This window comes from Acinonyx jubatus, chromosome B1, assembly GCF_027475565.1.
Source record: "Acinonyx jubatus isolate Ajub_Pintada_27869175 chromosome B1, VMU_Ajub_asm_v1.0, whole genome shotgun sequence".
Classification (NCBI taxonomy): domain Eukaryota; kingdom Metazoa; phylum Chordata; class Mammalia; order Carnivora; family Felidae; genus Acinonyx; species Acinonyx jubatus.
In genome coordinates this window covers 116772968-116795854 of record NC_069382.1, presented here as the reverse complement: position 1 = coordinate 116795854, position 22887 = coordinate 116772968, and the positions used below count along the sequence as shown (strand labels likewise).

Genomic DNA, 22887 nt, shown 5'->3' with positions numbered 1-22887 from the left:
AAGTCAGTAAGTGGGAGAAGAAGAACCTGGGGCTTCGTATTCTGCTATCTTGCTGACATTACTCTTCTGATTGTTGGGATTTTCAAAAGCTCCCAAGGTGATTTTAATGTACAGCAAAGTTCGGGAACCACTGATTTACCCCATAGTCTATCTGGCTTTCTTCACTCAGAAGTTTCAACTGAGACCTCCCTCAGTACATTACTGCATAAGAATCTTAATCTCAGCCTGAGCTTCTAGACACCTTGCTTGGTAACATTATTGGGCTATTCCCTGCAAGAAGGCAAAAGCCAATAGATAAAGCAATAACAAATTAATAGGAAGTGTAAAACACAAAAATGAGCCCCCATTAAAGTATTACAAAATATTTGGGGAATCTATCACTTTGAATTGAGGAACCACATTCATTAAGTGGAAAAAAAAATTATACCTGAGAAAAGAGATATACTAGGAAGAAAGCAACCAAAACATGATGTTAGAATAACTATAAATATCCTCTGAATCATGAAAGTATATTGCATCTATCCATAAAGTTTTGATGATAGTTCCTAGAAATTAACAATAAATTCTCCAAATTAAAAAAACATAGGTATAAACATAGCTAAAGAGTGACTTAATAAGCTAGAGAACTGTGCAGAGAAAAATTTTCCAGTGTGTACTGCAAAAAGGTAAGCATATAAAAAGTATAAAGAAGGCTTAATAGGTATGGAGGAGGGAGTTACAAAAGGACATAATACAAGAGAACTGAAGAAAGATAAAGGATACAATCAAGACCTGGAAAAAAATAGATACATATTCTTCTGATTGAAACATCACACCAAATATTGAATAGAACATGTTAAGACTCATCTGATTACATTAAGGGATTGTTGTTAATTTAGTTAGAAAAATGCTGTTAACTTTTAGAAATGCATTCTGTAGGATATAGGGGTGAAATACCATTATGCATGTAATTTACTTTAGGATTCCTTAGGGGCTATTAAGTTTAAATTAAGGATATTTGGACGTTTGTTATTTTGTTATTATTCTCTCTACTCTTGTACATATTTGAAAAATTTCACTAAGGAAAAAAGACTTATCTGAGACTGTTCTTTTAAAACTTTAATATGAAAACAAATAACATAAGAATCTCATTAAAATGCAGATTAATTTCAAAAGGCCTGGGATAAGGCCCAGGAGTCTACATTTCTAACAAGCTTTTAGGTGATACTAATGTTGCTGTCCAAGGAATGTACTTTGTATAGCAAGAAGATTTTAATTGGAAAAATTCAGGAAACCAAGCCTCCAAAGGAAAAAAAAAAATGATTGGGTTAGATTACCTAGGAAAGAAATTAATAATTAGCTTGATAAAATATTCCTCATGGGCAAAACTAATACAAGGAGATAACACTGATCTCTTTAAAGTACTGAGGGAAAATAATTTTGAATCTAAAATTCAACACTGAGTCACACAGAAGTTATTTTCAGACATTCCAGGATTCAGTTTATCATCCACTGATCAGTTTGAAAAGAACTAGAAGATCAACTCATCAGGCAAAATATTTAGTACAAAATAAAGGGGTTTAAAAAAAATAAAAGAGTATAGGCAGCATAGTGTAGACATTAAGAATAAAGGCTCAAAAAAAAGACTCTTAATAAAAAAGGAGGGTACACCTGAGGTGCCTCAGTTGGTTGAATGTCTAACTCTTGATTTTGGCTCAGGTCATGATCTCATGGCTCATGGGATCTAGCCTTGCATCAGGCTCTGGCCTGATTGCATGGAGCCTGCTTGGGATTCTCTCTCTCTCCCTCTCTCTCTCTCTCTCTCTCTCTCTCTCTCTCTCTTTTTCTCCCTTCCCCTGCTTATGCTCTCTCTCTCTCTCAAAATAAATAAAAATAAACATTTAGAAAAGTTGCTTAAAAAAATAAATTCTCTAGACATAGTAAAAGGTCTGGATCTATCTATTTAGTCATCTGATGTTAGGAAAACCATGTAACATCTCTTTGTCTCAGTTTGTATGCAAAACAAAAAAATGGTAATAATAATAATACCTATTTCACAGGACTATGTGAAGATTAAATTATTAATTATCAAATACTACACAAAGTGCCTGACACATGGCAAGCACTATATAAATGTTTGCTATTATAATTATTATATTAATTATCATTATTATATTATTATAATTATAATCACAAGACATAATGATGAGCAGTGAAAATCATTGTTAAATCTATAGAAGTACTCATTGTAAAGAAAACTTATAAATAATCTTAGACGAAAATTCTAGATTATATCAACTGGTGGGGAAATATATGAGGGAGTGGAGAAAACTGAAAACATGCTACAATTTTAAGTATGCTTTTTACAAAATTATAGGTAATCACTAGGAGAATGAGTTTGTAATTTCTAAATATTAAAGGAATAAATGAAAGTGTAACAAAGAAAATGCTGGTAATCCAACAAAAAGTAGGAAAAGTGAAAAAAGAATAAAACTTACAGGAATGTGTAATATTTTAAAAGGTGAAATAAAAGCAAGGTTAAGTCAAAATTGACCTACAAAGAATCGGTTGGATGGACCTGTTAAGACAGCTTTTCTGACTGAATTTTAAAAATTTAGTTCTGGGATGCCTGGGTGGCTCAGTCAGTTAGGTGTCCAACTTCAGCTCAGGTCATGGTCTCACAGTTCACAAGTTTGGGCCCTGCATGGGGCTCTGTGCTGACAGCTCAGCCTGGAGCCTGCTTCTGATTCTGTCTCCCTCTCTCTCTGCCCCTCCCCCACTTGTGCTCTGTCTCTCTCTCAAAAATAAAGAAAAACATTTTTAAAAAAATTAAAAAAAAATAAAAATTTATTTCTGAGTTGTTAGTAAGAAATATACCTAAGACAAATGGTACAAAAAAGTTGAAAATTATAAGTATGATGAATAAATTGAATCAATTTCATAAAGGAAAATTTGGTTTACATTAGAAAATTAACATAATTCACTAGAATAGAATTAACAATTCATAGTATTTCAATAGAAGCAAAACAATTATTTGATAAAATTTGGCACCCAATTACAATAAAAACTTAGCAAACTAAGAATGTAGGGAAACTTCATTAATCTAATTAAGGGTAGCTACAAAAAACTTATTACAAATACAGAATCAAGACAAAGATGTCTACTATCACCACTTCTAATCACCATTATATTGAAGAGCCTAATAAGTACCATAAAGAAAGAAAAATAAATGGTATACTTATTGGAAAGAAAGAAGTACAACTGTCATTATTCACAGATGACACAGCTGTACATGCAGAAAAACCAAGGCAACCTATAGATAAATTTGAATTGATGAGCACAGCAAGGTTGCTAGAGACAAAAGCAATATGGAAAATAAATAATATTTCTAAATACCAGTAACAAATATTATTAAAAATGTAAAAGTACTATTTATAATTGTATCAAAAACCATCAAATGCCTAGGAATAAATCTAATTAAATATATACAGGACCTCTATGTAGGAAATAAAAACACATTGATTAAGAAAAATTAGGGGTGCCTCAGTGACTCAGTTGGTTGGGCATCTGACTTCAGCTCAGGTCATGATCTCTCAGTTCGTGAGTTTGAGCCCCTGGCTGTGCTCTGTGCTGACAGCTCAGGGTGTGGAGCCTGCTTCAAATTCTGTGTCTCCTTCTCTCTCTCTGCCCCTCCCCTGCTCACGCTCCTGAGAAACTTAACAGAAGACCATGCGGGAGGGGAAGGGGAAAGAAAAAAAGTTAGAGAGGGAGGGAGGCAAACCATGAGACTCTTAAAAACTGAGAATAAACTGAGGGTTGATGGGGGGTGTGAGGGAGGGGAAAGTGGGTGATAGGCATTGAGGAGGGCACCTGTTGGGATGAGCACCGGGTATTGTATGGAAACCAATTTGACAATAAATTTCATATTAAAAAAATAAATAAACATCAAAAAATTAAAAAGAAAAATTAGAGAATACCTAAATAAATGGAGGGGAAGACCATGAGCATGAATTGAATAACTCAATATTATAAAGGTATCAGTCATCTCCTAATTGATAGAACAATATAATTTCAATCAGAATTTTTTGGTAAAAATTGACAAACTGGTTCTAAATTTGTATGGAAATACGAAGTGTTATGAATCATAAAAGTGACTGGAGATCATAAAAGTGAGAGTTTTGTTCTACAAGATATAAAGACTTATTATAAAACCATAGTAATTAACACAGAAGATAGACCATTGGTTAAGAATAGAGAGTCCAGAAACAGAGCCATACTTATCTGGACACATTATTTATGACACAGGTTATACTATAGAGCAATGTGACTGGAAGAAGTGGCTTTTTAAATCCATTGTGCTGGGTCATTTGGATATTTCTAAATTGACTGCAGAGAAGCGGGGAGAAGGAAGAAACCTGACTCTATCTCATACTAGACATAAAAATCAATTTAAGGTAGATTATGGATTTAAATGTGAAAGGTAAAATAATAAAATTACTAGAAAATAATATACAGAATATCTTTATGACTTTGAATATGGAATGACTTCTTAAACAAAAAGTATTAAGAATGAAGAAAAAGAATGACAGATTGGGCTACATTAAAATGAAGAATTTCTACCCTTAAAAGAGAGAATGGGTAGTTGATGAATGAAAAAACATATTTGTAACATATTTAACACAGGACTAGTATCAGAATATGTTGAACTCTTACCAATAAATCAGAAAAAAACAACCACCAAAAACCCATTAGAAATATGGGAAATAACAGGTACTGTTCAGACTTATTAGAAATCAGAGTAATAGAAATAAAAATCCCAATGAGATATCACAACATACCATATGAATGGTTCAAATAAAAAAGACTGATGATTCCAAATGTTGGCAGGGTTTGGAATAAGAGGAACTCTTACATACTACTGGTAGAAATGTAAATTAGGAATTCTCAAAAAATATTTTGACATAATCCAAAGTTTTAAACATATAGTTACCCCATGAACCAACAATTCAACTCATAGTTAAGTACCTTTAGAAAACCGTGTACCAAGAGTTATTTACAAGAATGTAAGAGCATTAGTAATAACAACCCCAACTAGGAACAATGCAAATTCCCACTGATAATAGAATGATATACTATACAAAAAAGAAAGTAAACTATGTTCACACACAATAACATGGACGAATCTCAAATATAATGTTGAGTTAAAGAGCAGACACAAAAGAATATATACTATATGGTTTCATTTACATAAAGTACAACTACATGCAAATTAAATTATAGTGTAAGAAATTAGTATAGTGGTTATCTGTGGAGAGGATGGAGAGAAGTGATTAGGAGAGAGCATAAGGACACTTCTGGGGTATTGGCAGTGCTATACTTCTTTACTTGGGTGATGGTTACATGAATATTCACTTTTTAAGTATTCAAGGAACTGTACATTCATGTACTTTACACTTTCTGTATCTGAGTTAGACTTCAATAAAAAGTTTAACAATTCAAGGATGGAGAAATTCATTCCAAATAGGGTACCCACAACAAAGCAGGAAGAGAAATATTAGTATCTGACAAAGTAGAATTCAAGATAGATAAGGATTACAATGAGTGAGAAGGATATGCTGAGTGTAGAGATTACTTAAAAATAAAATCTTGAAAAAAAGAATAGCAGATGTGCCATTATATAAATGATAAATATGGCACAAAAACAGACACACAGACCAATGGAATAGAATAGAAACCCCAGAACTAGACCCACAAACGTATGGCCAACTAATCTTTGACAAAGCAGGAAAGAACATCCAATGGAAAAAAGACAGTCTCTTTAACAAATGGTGCTGGGAGAACTGGACAGCAACATGTAGAAGGTTGAAACTAGACCACTTTCTCACACCATTCACAAAAATAAACTCAAAATGGATAAAGGACCTGAATGTGAGACAGGAAACCATCCAAACCCTAGAGGAGAAAGCAGGAAAAGACCTCTCTGACCTCAGCCGTAGCAATCTCTTACTCGACACATCCCCAAAGGCAAGGGAATTAAAAGCAAAAGTGAATTACTGGGACCTTATGAAGATAAAAAGCTTCTGCACAGCAAAGGAAACAACCAACAAAACTAAAAGGCAACCAACGGAATGGGAAAAGATGTTTGCAAATGACATATCGGACAAAGGGCTAGTATCCAAAATCTATAAAGAGCTCACCAAACTCCACACCCGAAAAACAAATAACCCAGTGAAGAAATGGGCAGAAAACATGAATAGACACTTCTCTAAAGAAGACATCCGGATGGCCAACAGGCACATGAAAAGATGCTCAACGTCGCTCCTTATCAGGGAAATACAAATCAAAACCACACTCAGATATCACCTCACGCCAGTCAGAGTGGCCAAAATGAACAAATCAGGAGACTATAGATGCTGGAGAGGATAGGAGAAACGGGAACCCTCTTGCACTGTTGGTGGGAATGCAAACTAGTGCAGCCACTCTGGAAAACAGTGTGGAGGTTCCTCAGAAAATTAAAAATAGACCTACCCTATGACCCAGCAATAGCACTGCTAGGAATTTACCCAAGGGATACAGGAGTGCTGATGCATAGGGGCACTTATACCCCAATGTTTATAGCAGCACTCTCAACAATAGCCAAATTGTGGAAAGAGCCTAAATGCCCATCAACTGATGAATGGATAAAGAAATTGTGGTTTATGTACACAATGGAGTACTACGTGGCAATGAGAAAGAACGAAATATGGCCCTTTGTAGCAACATGGATGGAACTGGAGAGTGTGATGCTAAGTGAAATAAGCCATACAGAGAAAGACAGATACCATATGGTTTCACTCTTACGTGGATCCTGAGAAACTTAACAGAAACCCATGGGGGAGGGGAAGGAAAAAAAAAAGAGGTTAGAGTGGGAGAGAGCCAAAGCATAAGAGACTCTTAAAAACTGAGAACAAACTGAGGGTTGCTGGGGGGTGGGAGGGAGGGGAGGGTGGGTGATGGGTATTGAGGAGGGCGCCTTTTGGGATGAGCACTGGGTGTTGTATGGAAACCAATTTGACAATAAATTTCATATATTGAAAAAATAAATAAATAAATAAAATTAAAAAAAAAACTGAGAACAAACTGAGGGTTGATGGGGGGTGGGAGGGAGGGGAGGGTGGGTGATGGATATTGAGGAGGGCACCTTTTGGGATGAGCACTGGGTGTTGTATGGAAACCAATTTGACAATAAATTTCATATATTGGAAAAAAGATAATAAAAAATAAAAAATATGTAGATATAAGTAAAAAAATAAATGATAAATATAAATATATGAAATTAGAAAAGATGGCATACTCAAAAAATAATGAAAGTAAATTTCCCTTAATTAAAGACAAATGACCTTAAATCTAAAGAAGAGGTCACACAGGAAACAGAATAACCCATATCTAAATAATTTATAGTAATATTTAAGAAAATTAAAACAGGAAATTCTAAAAACATCCAGCGAGAAAGGTTATCAACAAAAGAATAAGAATTAGTTTGACACCAGACTTTTCAATAGCAAGGTTAGATACAAAGAAAAAGCAGAACAGTTTTTAAAAGTTCAAGGAAAATAATTTTGAATATTTACTTATTTATTCATTCATTTATTTATTTAAGATTTTTTTTTAAAAGTGATCTCTATGCCAAACATGGGGCCTGAGCTCATGACACCAAGATCAAGAGTCGCATGCTCTGCTAACTAAACCGGCCAGCCAGTCCAGATGCCCCCATTTTGGACATTTTTAAATCAGTCCAATAGTCATTCAAATTAGGTTTTATAATACTGTGAAAATATTCACAAGCATACAAAGCTTCAAAAGATTTGTCACACAAAGACCCACGTTCACAATCATTTTGGTGAAAGTACTCAAATGGGAGGAAAAATGAATCCAGAAGTTGTTGCAACAGAAATACAAATTAAGGATATTCACATATCTTAGTAACTTCTACACTTATCTTTATTTTAAAAGGAAAAAAAAACTAAGATGAAAGAAAAGAAAATTTATATTGATTATTTAACTTGAATTAAAATGCTAGGTATCAACATGAAGGGATTTGAGGCAGTCATAGCAAAATAATAACATGATCATAAATAAGGCAAAGATAGGTAGGGGTTGGGGGTAGAAAAAAAAATAAAAATAAGGCAAAGATAGCATAAGAAAATAAGCCACAGTTCAGTTTCATTTATGATCCTAAATAGGAGCAAACTGAATACATCAGTTTATTAAAAGAATAAAAATGCTGACCAAGTCTGTAAATGTATGGATGGTTCTGCATTAAGAAACTCTGCCAGTATAATTCATAACGTCAGATTGAAGGGAAAAAAAATGATAGTATTTTTTTTTTTTATTATTATTATTAAGAGACAACCTCTTGACAAACAAGATTCAGGAAACTTTCCTTAACCTAATAAACCGCATCTACTAACACCCTACAGTAAACATCATATTAATGACAAAGCATTAGAATTCTCATTAAAATTATTTTAAAAATAGAAACATCTATTTTTTTCCATTACTAATATTCACATTGATGGGATATTCAATTGAACACAGTAAAATAGAGACAACAGTATAAACACTGGTAAAGGAAGTGACAGAAGTTTAATTATTTGAAGACAGGAAGTTTATATAAGAACTAAAAGTACCGATATGAACATTCATCAGGATAGTCATATATAAAATCAACCTTTAAAAATCAGAAGTAAGACATCTGCTTACAGCTGTAAAAGAATATAGGTTCTGCAATTACCCTCCTGCTGAAAGCACCTGGAAAACCAGACAAAAAATTTCAGACACTGAACAACAGACAGTACAGAACTGTTACAAATGAGAAAAGGGAAACAAATGAATTAAACTTCACCATTGCCCAGGTTTTCTGCTTGGGAACAATTTCAAGGCTGTGGTGGAGAGAAACCAAACAAAGTCCAACAAACTTGCTGAGTTGAGGAGAAAAAAGTCTAGGGAAGCCAAGGCAGCTAAAATTTTCAGAGCAGAGTACCTGAGGGAAGGAAAGAAATTTCCAGAAATTGGCATGAAGGGTTCCCTGTCTTTGGTTGAATACTACTGAGACCAGGCATAGAGTAAAACCCCACAAATGTGGACAAGTACAACTCATAAAGAAAGATTACTGACCATCAGTAAGATGAATAATTTCTAGAGCTCACAGAAGGCTGGGAAAACCTTTGGGTTCCCACCAACTAGAGTGGAGATACCTCATCAAACACATAGGGCATTCAGTAGACTCAGAAGGGCCACATCTTAGAAGCCCTACAGTAAGGCTACTCTAGATAATCCCTAAAAGATCTTAAAACCAAGACTTGAAAGCATCAACTAACTCACAAATAATTTAATGCTGCCTTCTGGGACAAAGTCTAACACTCTAAAGAAAAATTACAAAATCCAGATTTCAACAATGTAAAACCTACAAAACCCAGCATCTGATCACTAGACACATGAATAGGTAGGATAATGTAACCTACAACAGGGGGAAAAATCAGTTAATACATATAGATCCACAAATGACAGCAACGAGGGAACTGGTAGATTAATATATTGTCACAGTTGTTATAAATATGTTACATATGGAACGTATAAATATGTTCCTTAAGAATCTAAAGGAAAACATGAACATAATGGGGGGGGGGGGGAGAAAGCAGCAGACAGAATAAAGAACCAAATGGAACTTTTGGAAATAAAAAATGTAGTATCTGATGGAAACAACCTAAGTTTCTGTCAATGGATGCATGAATAAAGATGTGGTATGTATATGTGTGTGTGTATGTGTGTATGGTATATATGTGTGTGCAATATATATGCAATGGACAAGTATTCAGCCATGAGAAAGAAAGAAATCCTGCCATTTACAATATGGATGGACCTTGAGGACATTATGCTAAGTGAAGTAAGTCAGACAGAGAAAGACAAATACTGCATGATCTCACTTATGTGTGGAATTTAAAAAAGCTGAACTCATAGAAATAGAGTAAAATGGTGGTTACTAGGGTCTGGTGCATGGGGGAAATGGGGAAATTTTGGTCAAAAGAGTATAAACTTGCAATTATAAGATAAGTAAGTTTTGGGGATCTAATGTACAGCATGGTGATTACAATTAATAATACTGTATTATATACTTGAAAGTTGCTAAGGGAGATGATCTTAAAAGTTCTCATCACACACACAGAAAAAGGCAAGTATGTGATAAGATGGAGGTGTTAACTAATGCTATGTTGGTAATCATTTTGCAATATATAAGTGTATCAAATCAACACATTGTATACCTTAAACTTACAAAATGTTATATGTGAATCATTATCTCAATAAAGCTGGAAAGAAATGTAAGATGGCTTATGACCAAAGAAATGCAATATCTGAATTATTAAAAAAATTCACTGGATAGGATTGATAGAAGGTTAAACACTGCAGAAGAAAAGATCAATGAACTTGAAGACACAGCAGTGGAATATATCCAAAATGAAGTATAAACAGTCCAAATGTCCATCATTAGATGAATGGAGAAAGATGTGATATATATACATATACACATATATATGTATATATGTGATATATATACATATATATGTGTATGTGTACATATACACATGGAATATTGTTCAGCCATAAAAAAAGAATGAAATCTTGCCATTTGGAACAACATGGATAGAGCTAGAGAGTACAGTGCTAAGCAAAATAACTCAGCCAGTGAAAGACAATACCACGTGATCTCACTCATATGTGGAATTTAAGAAAGAAAGAAACAAACAAACAAAAAATGAGCAAAGGAGAGAGAGAGACAAACCAAGAAACAGACTCTTAACAGAGAGCAAACTGATGGATTATCAGAGGGGAAGTGGGAAGGGGGGCTGGGTAAAATAGGTGATGGGGACTAAAGAATACACTTAACATGATGAAAACAAAACAAAACAACAAAAACAAACAGAAAAGGGCAAATATGGAAACAATAGACATGGAGCAAAACATGAGTTAGGTCCAGGGTAATGCTCTTTCTCTTTTGGGGGGTGGTGGTGTTGGAGGGGTGATTTAGAATGGTAATTTTTAATGCTTTTTGATGATTCAACATTTGAAACCCCAAATTATATACAAAAAAGCAAAACATCTATGGCACCATCATTGAAAAGCCATTAGGTACAAAAAAGAAAATGCAATATGCTCAAAATATACTTCCTAACAGGGACATAAAGCACTCTAGTAGTAACCTATTAAAAGCCAGCTTCTCTTAAACAAATAGTGTTCTGTTTATATAAAATGGGAATAAAATCAGATACTGTTATCTTATGTAATTACATGTTTGCCTATTTAAAGAAAAGAATTCATATTTTTAGATAGAGTCCAATATACTTAGGTCTATAAACAAAATGCTAATAAAGAAGTATTCTGAGGAAAAAGATGCAAAATTAAGTACAGAGAGTAACATGAGTAAAACAAGTTAATAGAGTACCAGGGACCTACATAATAATATCAAGCAGTCTAACACATGTGCAGTTGTAGTTCTAGAATAAGAGGGGCAAAATACTTAAATAACGGCTGAAAAATTCTAAATTTGATGAAAAACTATAAAACCACAACTTTATTGTTTTTCTCAAGTTTTTATTAAGATTCCAGTTGGTTAACATACAGTGAATATTAGTTTCAGGTGTAGAATTTAATAGTTCATGACTTACATACAGCGCTCTGTGCTTATCACTACCAGTACACCCTCCATAACCCATCATGCATTTAACCCACCCCCATACCTACTCCCCCTTCATCAATCCTCAGTTTGTTCTCTATAGTTAACAGTCTGTTTTATGGTTTCTTTTTTTCCCCCCATGTTCACGTGTTTTGTTTTTTAAATTCCACATGAGTGAAATCATATGGTATCTGTTTTTCTCTGACTTATTTCACTTAACATTAATACTCTCTAGCTCCATCCATGTCATTGCACATGGCAAGATTTCATTTTTTTTATGGCTCATATTCCATTGTATATGTGTATGTGTGTGTGTGCCCCATACTGTTTTCCACAGTAGTTGTACCAGTTTTCATTCCCACTAACAGTGCATGAGGATTCTTTTTTCTTTGTATCCTTGCCAACACCTATTGTTTCTTGTGTTGTTGATTTTAGCCATTCTGATGGGTGTGAGGTGATAACTCACTTTTGTTTTGATTTGTATTTCTCTGATGATGAGTGATAGTAAGCATCTTTTCATTGGTCTTCTAGCCATTTTTGGAAAAACTCTATTCATGTCTTCTGTGATTATTTGTTTTTTGGGTGTTGAGTTTTATATGTTCTTTATATATTTTGGATACAAACCCTTTATCAGATATGTCATTTGCAAATATATTCTGCCATTCCAAAGGTTGCCTTTTAGTTTTGTTGATTGTTTCCTTTGCTGTGCAGAAGCTTTTTTATCTTGATGAAGTCCCAATTGTTTATTTTTGCTTCTGTTTCCCTTGCCTAAAACTATAACTTTGTACCACTACACATACAACTAAAAAATGTTCAATTAAGGAGACACTATGAAGTATAGGAGAGGATGTGGATGGCCTAGAATTTTATACATTATTGGTGGGAATGTAAAATACTACAATACTTCAGAAAATTTTTGGCACTGTTTATTTATTTACTTATTTTTAAGTAATCTTTACACTCAACATGGGCTCAAATTCACAACCCTGAGATCAAGAGTAGCATGCTCTACTGACTGAGCCAGCTAGGCACCCCATTTTTAAAATAAAATTAAATAATGTCTTACCATATGATCTAACAAATCTACTCTTAGGCATTTCTCTAACAAATGAAAACAAATGTCTTCACGAAGACTTGAATGCAAAAGTTCATAGCAGCTTTGTTTGTAACAACTAAATTGGAAACAATCTAAATATCCATCAACAAGTGAATGAATAAAATTGGTGGTATATTTCATACAATGAAATAATACTCTGCAATAAAATGGAATGAATAATATGGATGTATCTCAAAAACAACTTGCTGACCATATGAAACCAGAAATAAGAGTACATACTATATAATTACATTATAAAACTCATTATAAAAAAACTCATTGAGATGTTCACTAAAAATGAGTGCTTATTCTATGTGAACTATACCTCAATAAAATGTATTTTTAAAAATCAGTAGTTTTCTTATACATCTGCAAAAACTAATTCGAAAATGTTATGAAAAATCTATTAATAACATCAATAAAAAACATAAAACACCTGAGAACAAAACTATGAAGATAGACCCAGATCTCTCTAAAAATTATAAACATAGAACTTAATATAATACCTAAATAATGGAGAGATATGTCATATTTATGGATAAAAACTCTTCAATATTATAAATGTGTCATCTCTCCTCCAAATTAATTTATTAATTCATTGCTATGCCAATTAAAATATTCTCAGGATTCTTCATTGAACTTGACTAGTTGATTCTAAAATTCATTTGGGAGAATAAGAGCTTAGAATGAAAAACCAAGTCGATGTAAAAATGAAGATACTGTTTTAGTAAAGGCAAGATAGTTAAAACCATGTAATAATGACATAGAAATAGACAAAATGGATTGGAAGAAAAACAGAACACAAGTATAAAAACAAATCTCTGTGGTGTCTGGGTGTCTCAGTTGGTTAAGTGTCCCACTTAGGCTTAGGTCACAATCTTGCAGTTCTGTGCTGTCAGCTCAGAGCCTGGAGCCTGCTTCAGATTCTGTGTCTCCCTCTCTCTCCGCCCCTCCCCAGCTCACACTCTTGTCCTCTCTCTCTCAAAAAAATAAACATTAAAAAAATTATAAAAAAACACAAATCTCTGGGGTTTGTTACATGACAAAATCAACATTTCAAATCAAGGGGGAAAAAAAGAACTTTTCCATAAATGGTGCTGAGGCAACAACCTATTCATGTGGAAAAAGAATGTAGCTAGATCCCCACACATAATAAACTCTACTGTTTTAAAAGAATTTTTTAAAATGTACTTAAAAGTAATAATAATAATATATAGAAGAATATATTTATGACCATAAATATATGGGTAAAAAGGATCTTTTGAATGACACATAGAAAGGCATTAAACAGAAACAGAAGTATTGATCAATTTGATTACATAAAAAAGCCCTTTGTTATATCAAAAGCAGCTATATTCTTCCTCCCCACGCCCTGGTTTTTCTTTTTGATTTTCAAGGTCAAGGAATGGTTTTATGTATTTGCTCTTCTATCTGTTGGAAATAATAAAATACCCTTTTTAGATTAAAAAAAAAAGTCATCATAAGCAAAGTTAAATATCTAGTGGTATGTTAGGACATGTATTTGCAATACTTGTACCAAAGCATTGATATAATCAATAAGAAAGAAAAGAATAACTCAACAGAAAAATAGAAAAAGGTCTGAACAGGCTCATATAAAAATACTGAAGCTCATTAATAATCACATACATGCATATTAAAACAACAAAGAAATAATCAATTTTTGTTCACCAGATTGGAAGATATCATAAAGTTTGATAATATCAAGACTTGATATTATAATTTGCAAAGATTTGAAAGAATAACAGCCATTTTCATACCCTGCTGGTGATAGGGCAAATTGGTACGTGTTAAAGGCACTTTGATAGTATCCATCAAAACTGAAAATGCGCATAACTTAGGTAACTATTCTAGGAAAACTCACATTTATGCAAAGTGAGACAAACAAAATGCTATTTGTTGGAACACTGTAAGTAAAATCTGGTATTATCACACAATATAACACTATACAACAATTAAACAAATGAGCTACATATTTCTAAGTGTATAAATCTCAAGAATACTGTTGAGTAAAAGAGAGAAAATCACAAACATAGTGATACACTCTTTGATATTATTTATATATTATATATGTATACAGTAGATAAATCCTTGGAAAAACAGAATATTATTTTATCTATTTTCATATAAATATATATTATATATATATTACATATATATAATATATATTCTTTAGAAGTCTGGACTGTTATTTTTAAAGATCTATGGAATAATAACATAAAACTCATAAAAATTGTTACTTTGGGTACGGGTATGGGCACTAGGATTTGAAGGCATGGTTAAAAGACTTCTTAGTTTTATCTGTAAAGTTTAATTTTTCAAAAGTAAAATGCATTTGGGTATTACTTTTATAATAAAAAAGAAATTTTAAAAAATCCATTGGATTTGGCAGTAAGTATATAATGGGTGAACTTTACATTCAAATGGAGGCAAAAGGTAAATATATTGAAAAATGAAAAGGGGTTGAGCATCTAGAGAGAGTGATTATGGACTATTGTTTTGAGGAATTTGGACATGAAGAGAAAATGGATAGTGGGTAAAAATAGATGGGACATTGGGTACAGGGAAAGAGTGTTTTGGTTATAATATCTATATATAAAATCTCATATATATGTATATAATATATACATACAATTTATAAGGAAGAGGCCACTGGATGGGTTAAAACATAGAAATGGAAAACGATATAGGAGAGAAGGAGTAAATTGATGAATTATCTTGCACTAAACATTCAGGGACTGCATGTTTGCTAAGGATATGGTAGATTTAGGATATGGCTCTGCTTCTGACCAACACATTTCCAAGGTTTTCTACCAGTGTGAAAAGAATTTTTTTTAATGTTTATTTATATTTGAGAGAGACAGCACATGAGCAGGGGAGGGGCAGAGAGGAGGGTGGCAGAGGATCCCAAGGGGGCTCCGAACTAATAGCAGGGAGCCCGATGTGGGGCTTGAATTCACAAACCATGAGATCATGACCTGAGCCAAAATCAAGAGTCGGACCCTTAACCAACTGAGCCATTGAGGTACCCCAAATGACTTTTTTTTAAGTTTATTTATTCATTTATTTTGAGAGAGAGAGAGAGAGAGAGAGAACATGAGGTGGGAAAGGGCAGAGAGAGAATACCAAGCAGACTCCATGCTGTGAGCAAGGTGCTCGATGTGGGGCTTGAACTCAAACTGTAAGATCATGACCTGAGCGAAAGTCAAGAGTGGGATGCTAAACTGAGTCATCCAGGTACCCCCACTGTGAAAAGAAGTTTAATGAGAAGCTTGTCTATATAATATTCTGAATATTTTGATAATTTCAAACCAAGCATTCTTAACCGAATATTTTCATAGAGAAAAATGAGAAAAAGTTACCCCAAAAGAAATCCCCATTGCCAGGGAAAATTCATAAGGAAGTGGGAAATAACAGCAGTTGAACATGCCTCTATGAGGCATGGACCTAGAGCCAATCTTAAACAAACTCTCTTCAAATGCTTCAAAGCCTGAAATATAAAAATAGTCACATTTAGACAACTTACAATGGTGAACAAGAAAGTTACTTAAGTAAATTTTGAGACAGTTTTTTTTTTTTTAAGTAATTAGTTTTTATTAAGCTAAATCTTCCAGATTGTCTCACTGGGCTTGAAATGTTAATACAGCTCATTTTATGTCATCACAGATTGGGTTATATATAAAGTACTTCACATTTTATAAAATACTGTTGTATCTAAATTATTTCAAAACACCCATTTCTCTGTAATTAAATAACTATTTCTACCTTCCTTAATCTTTCTTATAAAGAGTATAATAAAAGTATGACCTATAGGTTTATTTCCATCAGTTAACTTTTAGAAATGACCTGTTTGGTTAATTTAATAATTATAATAGAAAATATAAATGTGCCAAAAGAGAAAAATCACTTAAAAACAGCATAATTCACTAAAAAGGAGAACTTTAGAATTTTCTCATTGGTTCAAATTTTCTACTGGAGCTTATAATAAATTGTCACTGTCTTTATGCTTTTGAGACATTTTCACTAAACTCATACATTTGTTGTTTCAGTAGCTGTTATATTTATTCATGAAGAGTCACCTTTTTAAAACCCAAATAGATTTATGATTCCTAGATTGTGATCTTTTAAAAGATTAGCTTCTACAATAATGCACAGATAATCAGGAACATACATCTGTGGGGGAATAAAGTCATTAAATAAAAATGTTACTGAAATTCTTAATCTCTTTGAAAAACAAAACAAAAGTAAAAACCTTTTAGGAGTGGACCTTACCCTTTATTTATTTTTTAAAGTTTATTAATTTATTTTTGAGAGAGAGAGAACAAGGTAGGGGCAAGGAAAGAGGGAGAGTCAGAGAGGGAATCCCAAGCGGGCTCTGTGCCGATGTGGGGCTGAATCTCATGAACTGTGAGATCATGACCTGAGCCAAAATCAGGAGTCAGACACTTAACCAACTGAGCCATCCAAGCACCACAAGTTTACTATTAACTGAAAAGTAAATAGTTATCCATAGAAAAGCCACAGGTCCCAAACAAAACAAATGCTGTACAAGGCAAATTTATCTCTATGAAAATAATTAAAGATGATTTCTAATAGAGATCTTACATCACACTGATTTCTCTTCATATCAGTAATAATGATGACCAGAAGTAGAAATTATAAGATGCCAATATTTCTGCAAAATCTTTGTTCTTTATCTTAGTTTTGCTTACAGACTTCACTTGGAGCAGCTATAACAAAAATTTTGCCTCTTTTTCTTTTCTACCAGCCTCTAATATTTAAAATATCTTTATTCAAGATATAGTTGCAAATCTACCTGTGGATCGAGTCCAAGCCCAGCTTGTATTAGGATAACGGTAAGGGCAGTGTTTCTTAAAGTTGAAGACCATGTGTTATTAATATGGATGTAATCACTGAGGAATGGAACATTCCTGATGGTAAAACCTGCCAGTAACATCCCTTTAAAAAAAAAAGAAAAGAAAACATGTCTGATTCAGTTCATTTTTCTAAGTTAGAAAAGAGAAATGTTTAATTTCCCTTCTCTAAACACACTACATCATTACTTTGGTGAAGGACAGATTACATACAAGTAGAGAAGGCAGCATAAGTAAAGGGCTGGAGATAAGAAATGACATATCTCAAAGGGCTAAAACAGGTAATTCAGTGTTGTTAAACAAAAAAAGGGCAAGGACTGAGTGAGAGAATGGGCGGGAGAGGCCAGATAATATAAAGCTAACCCCCCTGCAGGCTCCATTCCCACCGCTTGCTTTTCCAGAGTAATGTACCATAGGAAAAGTTTTAGGAGGGAGAGACATAGTGCATCTTGTATTTTCTATGTGATGGTTTTGATGAGTAAGATAGACATAAAACTACAGGAGAGAACAATTAAAAGGCTCTGCCAAAGTCCATGGAAGACGTGGAAAACAAATAGCCTAAGCTAGGGTAAGAGTAGAAGTTTTGGAGAGAAAAAAAAAAGATTCAGTGAATACTTAGCAGGTACTAAAAGGGTGTTGTGGACATAGAAAGGGTATTAGCAATATGATGGAGCAATTATCTCTACTCACAGTGTACGGAATATTTGGGTGTATTGAATACTTAGAAGATATGAGACACCACTGATAGAAGTTCTTCCACTAATTTTCCTCTGTCCAAATGGAGAGTTATATAATAATGGTAATGAAGAAAGAGGATGTAATACTGGTTAGGCAGATGACGCATCCATGAATATACATAGTGGAGATGCCCAAACAGCTTAAACCATAAAACTTTCTGGTGCCCTAGTCACTACAGTATTTGAATCTTATCATTGTATTTGAGTTAGGTTATCTACAGAAAAATTCAGTCTTTTCCAAATGTTTCATTTTCTATAATATATTTAAAATTAATTTTAAAATGTTAAAGCAACAGGAATCATATATTGAGTATATTTAAATTGTTTCAAAAATATTTCAGAAAAAATATCTGTGTGCTTGTATACAAAGAGAATAAATACTTCTATAAATGAGCTATATCCACACATATATAGTAAATATAAAAAGAAGCTATAAAGATCATATTACATTGAAATATTTCTATATTATACGTATTCTGACTACAGTATGTTCATAATTTGCATACAGCAAAAACAAAGAAATAAGAGCTAACTGTACACTTACCAAGAAGAGGTGGAAGTTGAGGCACTGAAGGTATTCTAATGAGTTCCAAAATTTTCCCCCCAATCATGGCACCATAAAAAATAATTAATAGTCCAAATAAATTTCCACCAGGGAGAACTTCGGGGCCTGAGAATGACCAGGCTACACACCATAACATAAAAAGTGCAACTCCTGAAATACAAAAAAAGCATATATCTATATATCTACATAGACATAGATATATACATACAAAAGATGATTCTATTTTATCAAATATCATATTAATAGCCAGGCCTATATAATGATACATAACATAGACTAATGTTGCTTGCTAGTATGGTTGAAGAAATATCTGTTTAACATATATTCCAAAGTCCCTGTCAATTTATGGCACAAGTTTTTAACAAAGTATTAGTATTTTAAAAAATATTTTAAGGGGTTCCTGGGTGGCTGAGTCAGTAGAGCATCTGACTCTTGATTTTGGCTCAGGTCATTATCCCAGGGTCATGGGATCAAGCCGTGCATCAGGCTCTACACTGAGCATGGAGCTTGCTTAAGGTTCTCTCTCTGTGTCTTTCTCTTTCTCTCTCTCTCCTTCTGGCCCTCTCCTGCTCATACATGCTCAGTCTCTCTCTCTTTCTAAAAATAAAAATTAAAAAAAAAAAAGAAGTATATGTGAGTCCTTTAAAGTGCTAAACATTTCTCACAATGTATGACATTTAAAAAATTCCATGGCAATATGATGAGCTTTACTTCATTTTATATTTTAGAGTAGCCTTTGCATCATGAATAAAAAGATAATTGGTTGTGATAAGAATTCTCAAATTTATAGTAGATCACAGTGGTAGAGTGCCAACTTTTTAAAACAGGACCAGAATAAATCTTTGTGCTGGAAGGGTACTTCAGTTGATATTTGGCATAAATTATTAAAGGGATTTAATGGCTAGAAAAACGTGAACTTGGTCTTTGGGAGAATATAATGTATCTTAGGTTATATGTAGGAAGTACAGGTAAATAGTGTGAGAAGGATAAGTTAGTAGATATCTTCTTTCTGGCAACTAGATTCTCAGGAAAGGCCCTACTCACCAGGGAATCCATAAGTTTCTGCAAAGGACAAATGATTACACTGTAAATTGCCACCTGCATATTAAACATTTAACATATTTTACTATAAATCATAATTCTTAATACTTAGAACAACTTAAGTGTATTTTTTAGCTGTGACCCCTTTTTGGCTCCATAAAACTGGCAGGATAGAAGAGGAGGATTTTGATAAACTCAAGGCAAAAAGTTAGAACTAAGATTCTTGTTCCTCTGCTCTGACTGTTGCCATCCACAAAACTGGAACACTTGAAGGACTAAACTCTTACTACATGGACCAGAAGATACTATTCTACTGACAAAGGGAAAAGACAGGGCAGTTTGTTTGTCTTAGCTGGTCTCTAGTTGGCAAAATCACCTCTGGGAATTCATATATAAAATTAGGCCTCAACTAACTTAAGGCTAAGTCTCAAATTTACATGATTTGCTTGGTTTGGGAATCCCCAAATCCTAAACACAGCATAAAAAGTATCTGCCCATGGAACTAGGCCTTGAGCAATTAGTAGATTCTAGTTCAAAATATCCCCAATAGACACTCCGGATTCCAAACAGTATAAACCCCACTGAATCTGAATTTAAGATAAAAATTTATAAAATAAGAAGTAATTCCCAATGATTTGGACACAGGAAGCAAAATGATTAAATTATTTTAGGATTAAATTAAAATAGATACTTAGACATAATGTTGAGAAACCACAGACCACCAAAGACAAAAATAAGGTCTTAAAGAATCCAGAGAGAGAAAGATAATCATAAAAAAATAAACATTGGAGCAGATTCTCAATTCTCAATAGCAATAATGGAACATGGACAATAATAAAGTCTTCAAAGTGCAGAGATAAAATATTCAATATTGAATTCTGTAGCCAGTTAAACTATCATTCAAACAAAAAACAAATTAAAGATATTGTCAAGTTAATATATATCTAAGAACATAATCCATTTTCACTGAAAACAAAAACTATTGAAAGATATGTTTTAGGAATAAGGACATAAGAACAAAAAGAAAGATGTAGAAAGAAATTTGCAAACATGTAGGTTAGTCTAACCAATTTTAGAACACATTACTAATCAAAATGGCTAATCAGGGTATATAAAAGTAAGTGGGGAAGGGGTTGTCAATAATGATGACCTGAAGAGATAGGCAATTTATCTCAACAAAAAAATCCCTCCATGTAAAGCTATAAACAACAATAACAACAACAACAACAAACCAATAATTGTAGGATCCTGAAAACTGACTAATGACAGTTACCAAATTGAGAAACATTTATTAAAAAAAAAAAAGATGCTAGGGTTTTAGGTAGGACTGGTTAAAGTCTGAGGCCTTCCTGCCTGGGACTGCTATCATTCCTCCCCTCATTTCCCCACTTACTTCATTTAGGAAACACTGTAGTTTTACCATCATGGAGCTAGCTTAAAAACCAGCCACTTTGTTGTGAGGGGAGGTGGGATAGATATGGAGTGGAGGGAGAAAACCCATGACTTTGCTGGGTAGAAGTGGCAGATTGGTTTCAGAATAGGCAGAGGAAATATGCTGTGGTGCCAGTTTGAGGTTGCAGCTCAAGTTGAGGTGAGTGGCAGATATGGTGAAAATTTAACTGGGAGATGCTGGATATGACAGAATCACAGAAAGGTTGAGGTAAGTTCTCCACATATGCGTGGCTGATTGGATGTATGTGTATGCAACCACAGAGAAGACTCCTGAGAGTATGGCAAAAAGTAAAAACTGATGTGAGATTTGACTACCAGCAGCAATTTTGAATGCATTCTTCAACCCACTTATAGGATCACTTGGCAGAGGGTGGAAGCCTAACTGGCTTAAACACAATGTCTCCCCCAAATCATTAGGTGACTCTTAAGCTATGCAGACAAATTAGAAACCCCTAGGAAGATAGGCTAAAAACAAATAAACAAAAAGTAAGACACCAGGTGCTGCAAAACCATGGCACAGAATGATTCCACAGTTTAAGTACATGCAAATTACCCAAACAACAATAATGAAAACCTTAAAAAAATAAAATTGAATTCAAAGTTGCCATATGTGTAACTAAAATGTTTAATTTTCAGCCCAAACTTACTAGATATGGAAAGAAATGGGAAAATACAACCCACATTCAGGACAAAAAAGCAGTCAATAGAGACTGAATGAATAAGTCCAGGTGCTAGATTTCCAAAGTTTTCAAAACAGCTATTATTCAATGTATTCAAATAATGTATTCAATGTATTCAAATGTATTCAAATAATGAAAATAGGACAATGTGTCAATTAATAGGGAATATCAATAAAGAGATAAAATTTATTTAAAAATGAAAATCTGGAAATGAAATGTATAAGACTTGAAATGAAAAGCTGACTAGAGAGGCTCAACAGCATATTTGATCTTGTGAAAGAAAATATCAGTGACCTTGAATATAGATCAATAGATATTAATCAATCTGACAAGCAAGGAAAAAAAGAATAAAGAAAAATGAACAGAGCCTCAGACACCTATAGGATACCACCAAGAGTACTAACATATGCATAAAAGAAGTCCCAGGAAGAGAAGACAAAGACATAAAGGGGCAGAAAAATACTTGAAAATATAATGTCTGAAAATCTCTCAAAGTTAATAAAAAACATTAACTTATAGATTAAGAAGCCCAACAAATCCCAAATAGAATAAGCACAAAAGATCCACACCTAGAGACATCATCACCATCATCAAATTTCTGACAACAAAATACAAAAGAAAATCTTGGAAGTAGTAAGAAAATGACTCATTATGTACAGGGCAACAATAATGCAACTAACAGCAGCATTTTCATCAGAAAAAATAAAGGCCCAAAGGCAGTGGGGTGACATTTCA

General features: G+C 33.4%; 1 protein-coding gene across 4 annotated transcripts in view; it reads right to left on the bottom strand.

Annotated features, from left to right (window-relative positions):
* The window catches only part of SLC9B1 (solute carrier family 9 member B1), a 75252-nt gene that overhangs the window by 18874 nt on the left and 33491 nt on the right, over positions 1–22887 (bottom strand). For all 4 annotated transcript variants that reach the window (XM_053217094.1, XM_053217092.1, XM_015082898.3 and 1 more), the window contains 3 exons: positions 18959–19129; positions 17620–17762; positions 16166–16293 (listed from right to left, as the gene is read on the bottom strand). In XM_053217094.1, the coding sequence (XP_053073069.1) occupies positions 16166–16293; positions 17620–17762; positions 18959–19129 (442 nt within the window). The remainder of the gene's footprint in view (positions 1–16165; positions 16294–17619; positions 17763–18958; positions 19130–22887) is intronic.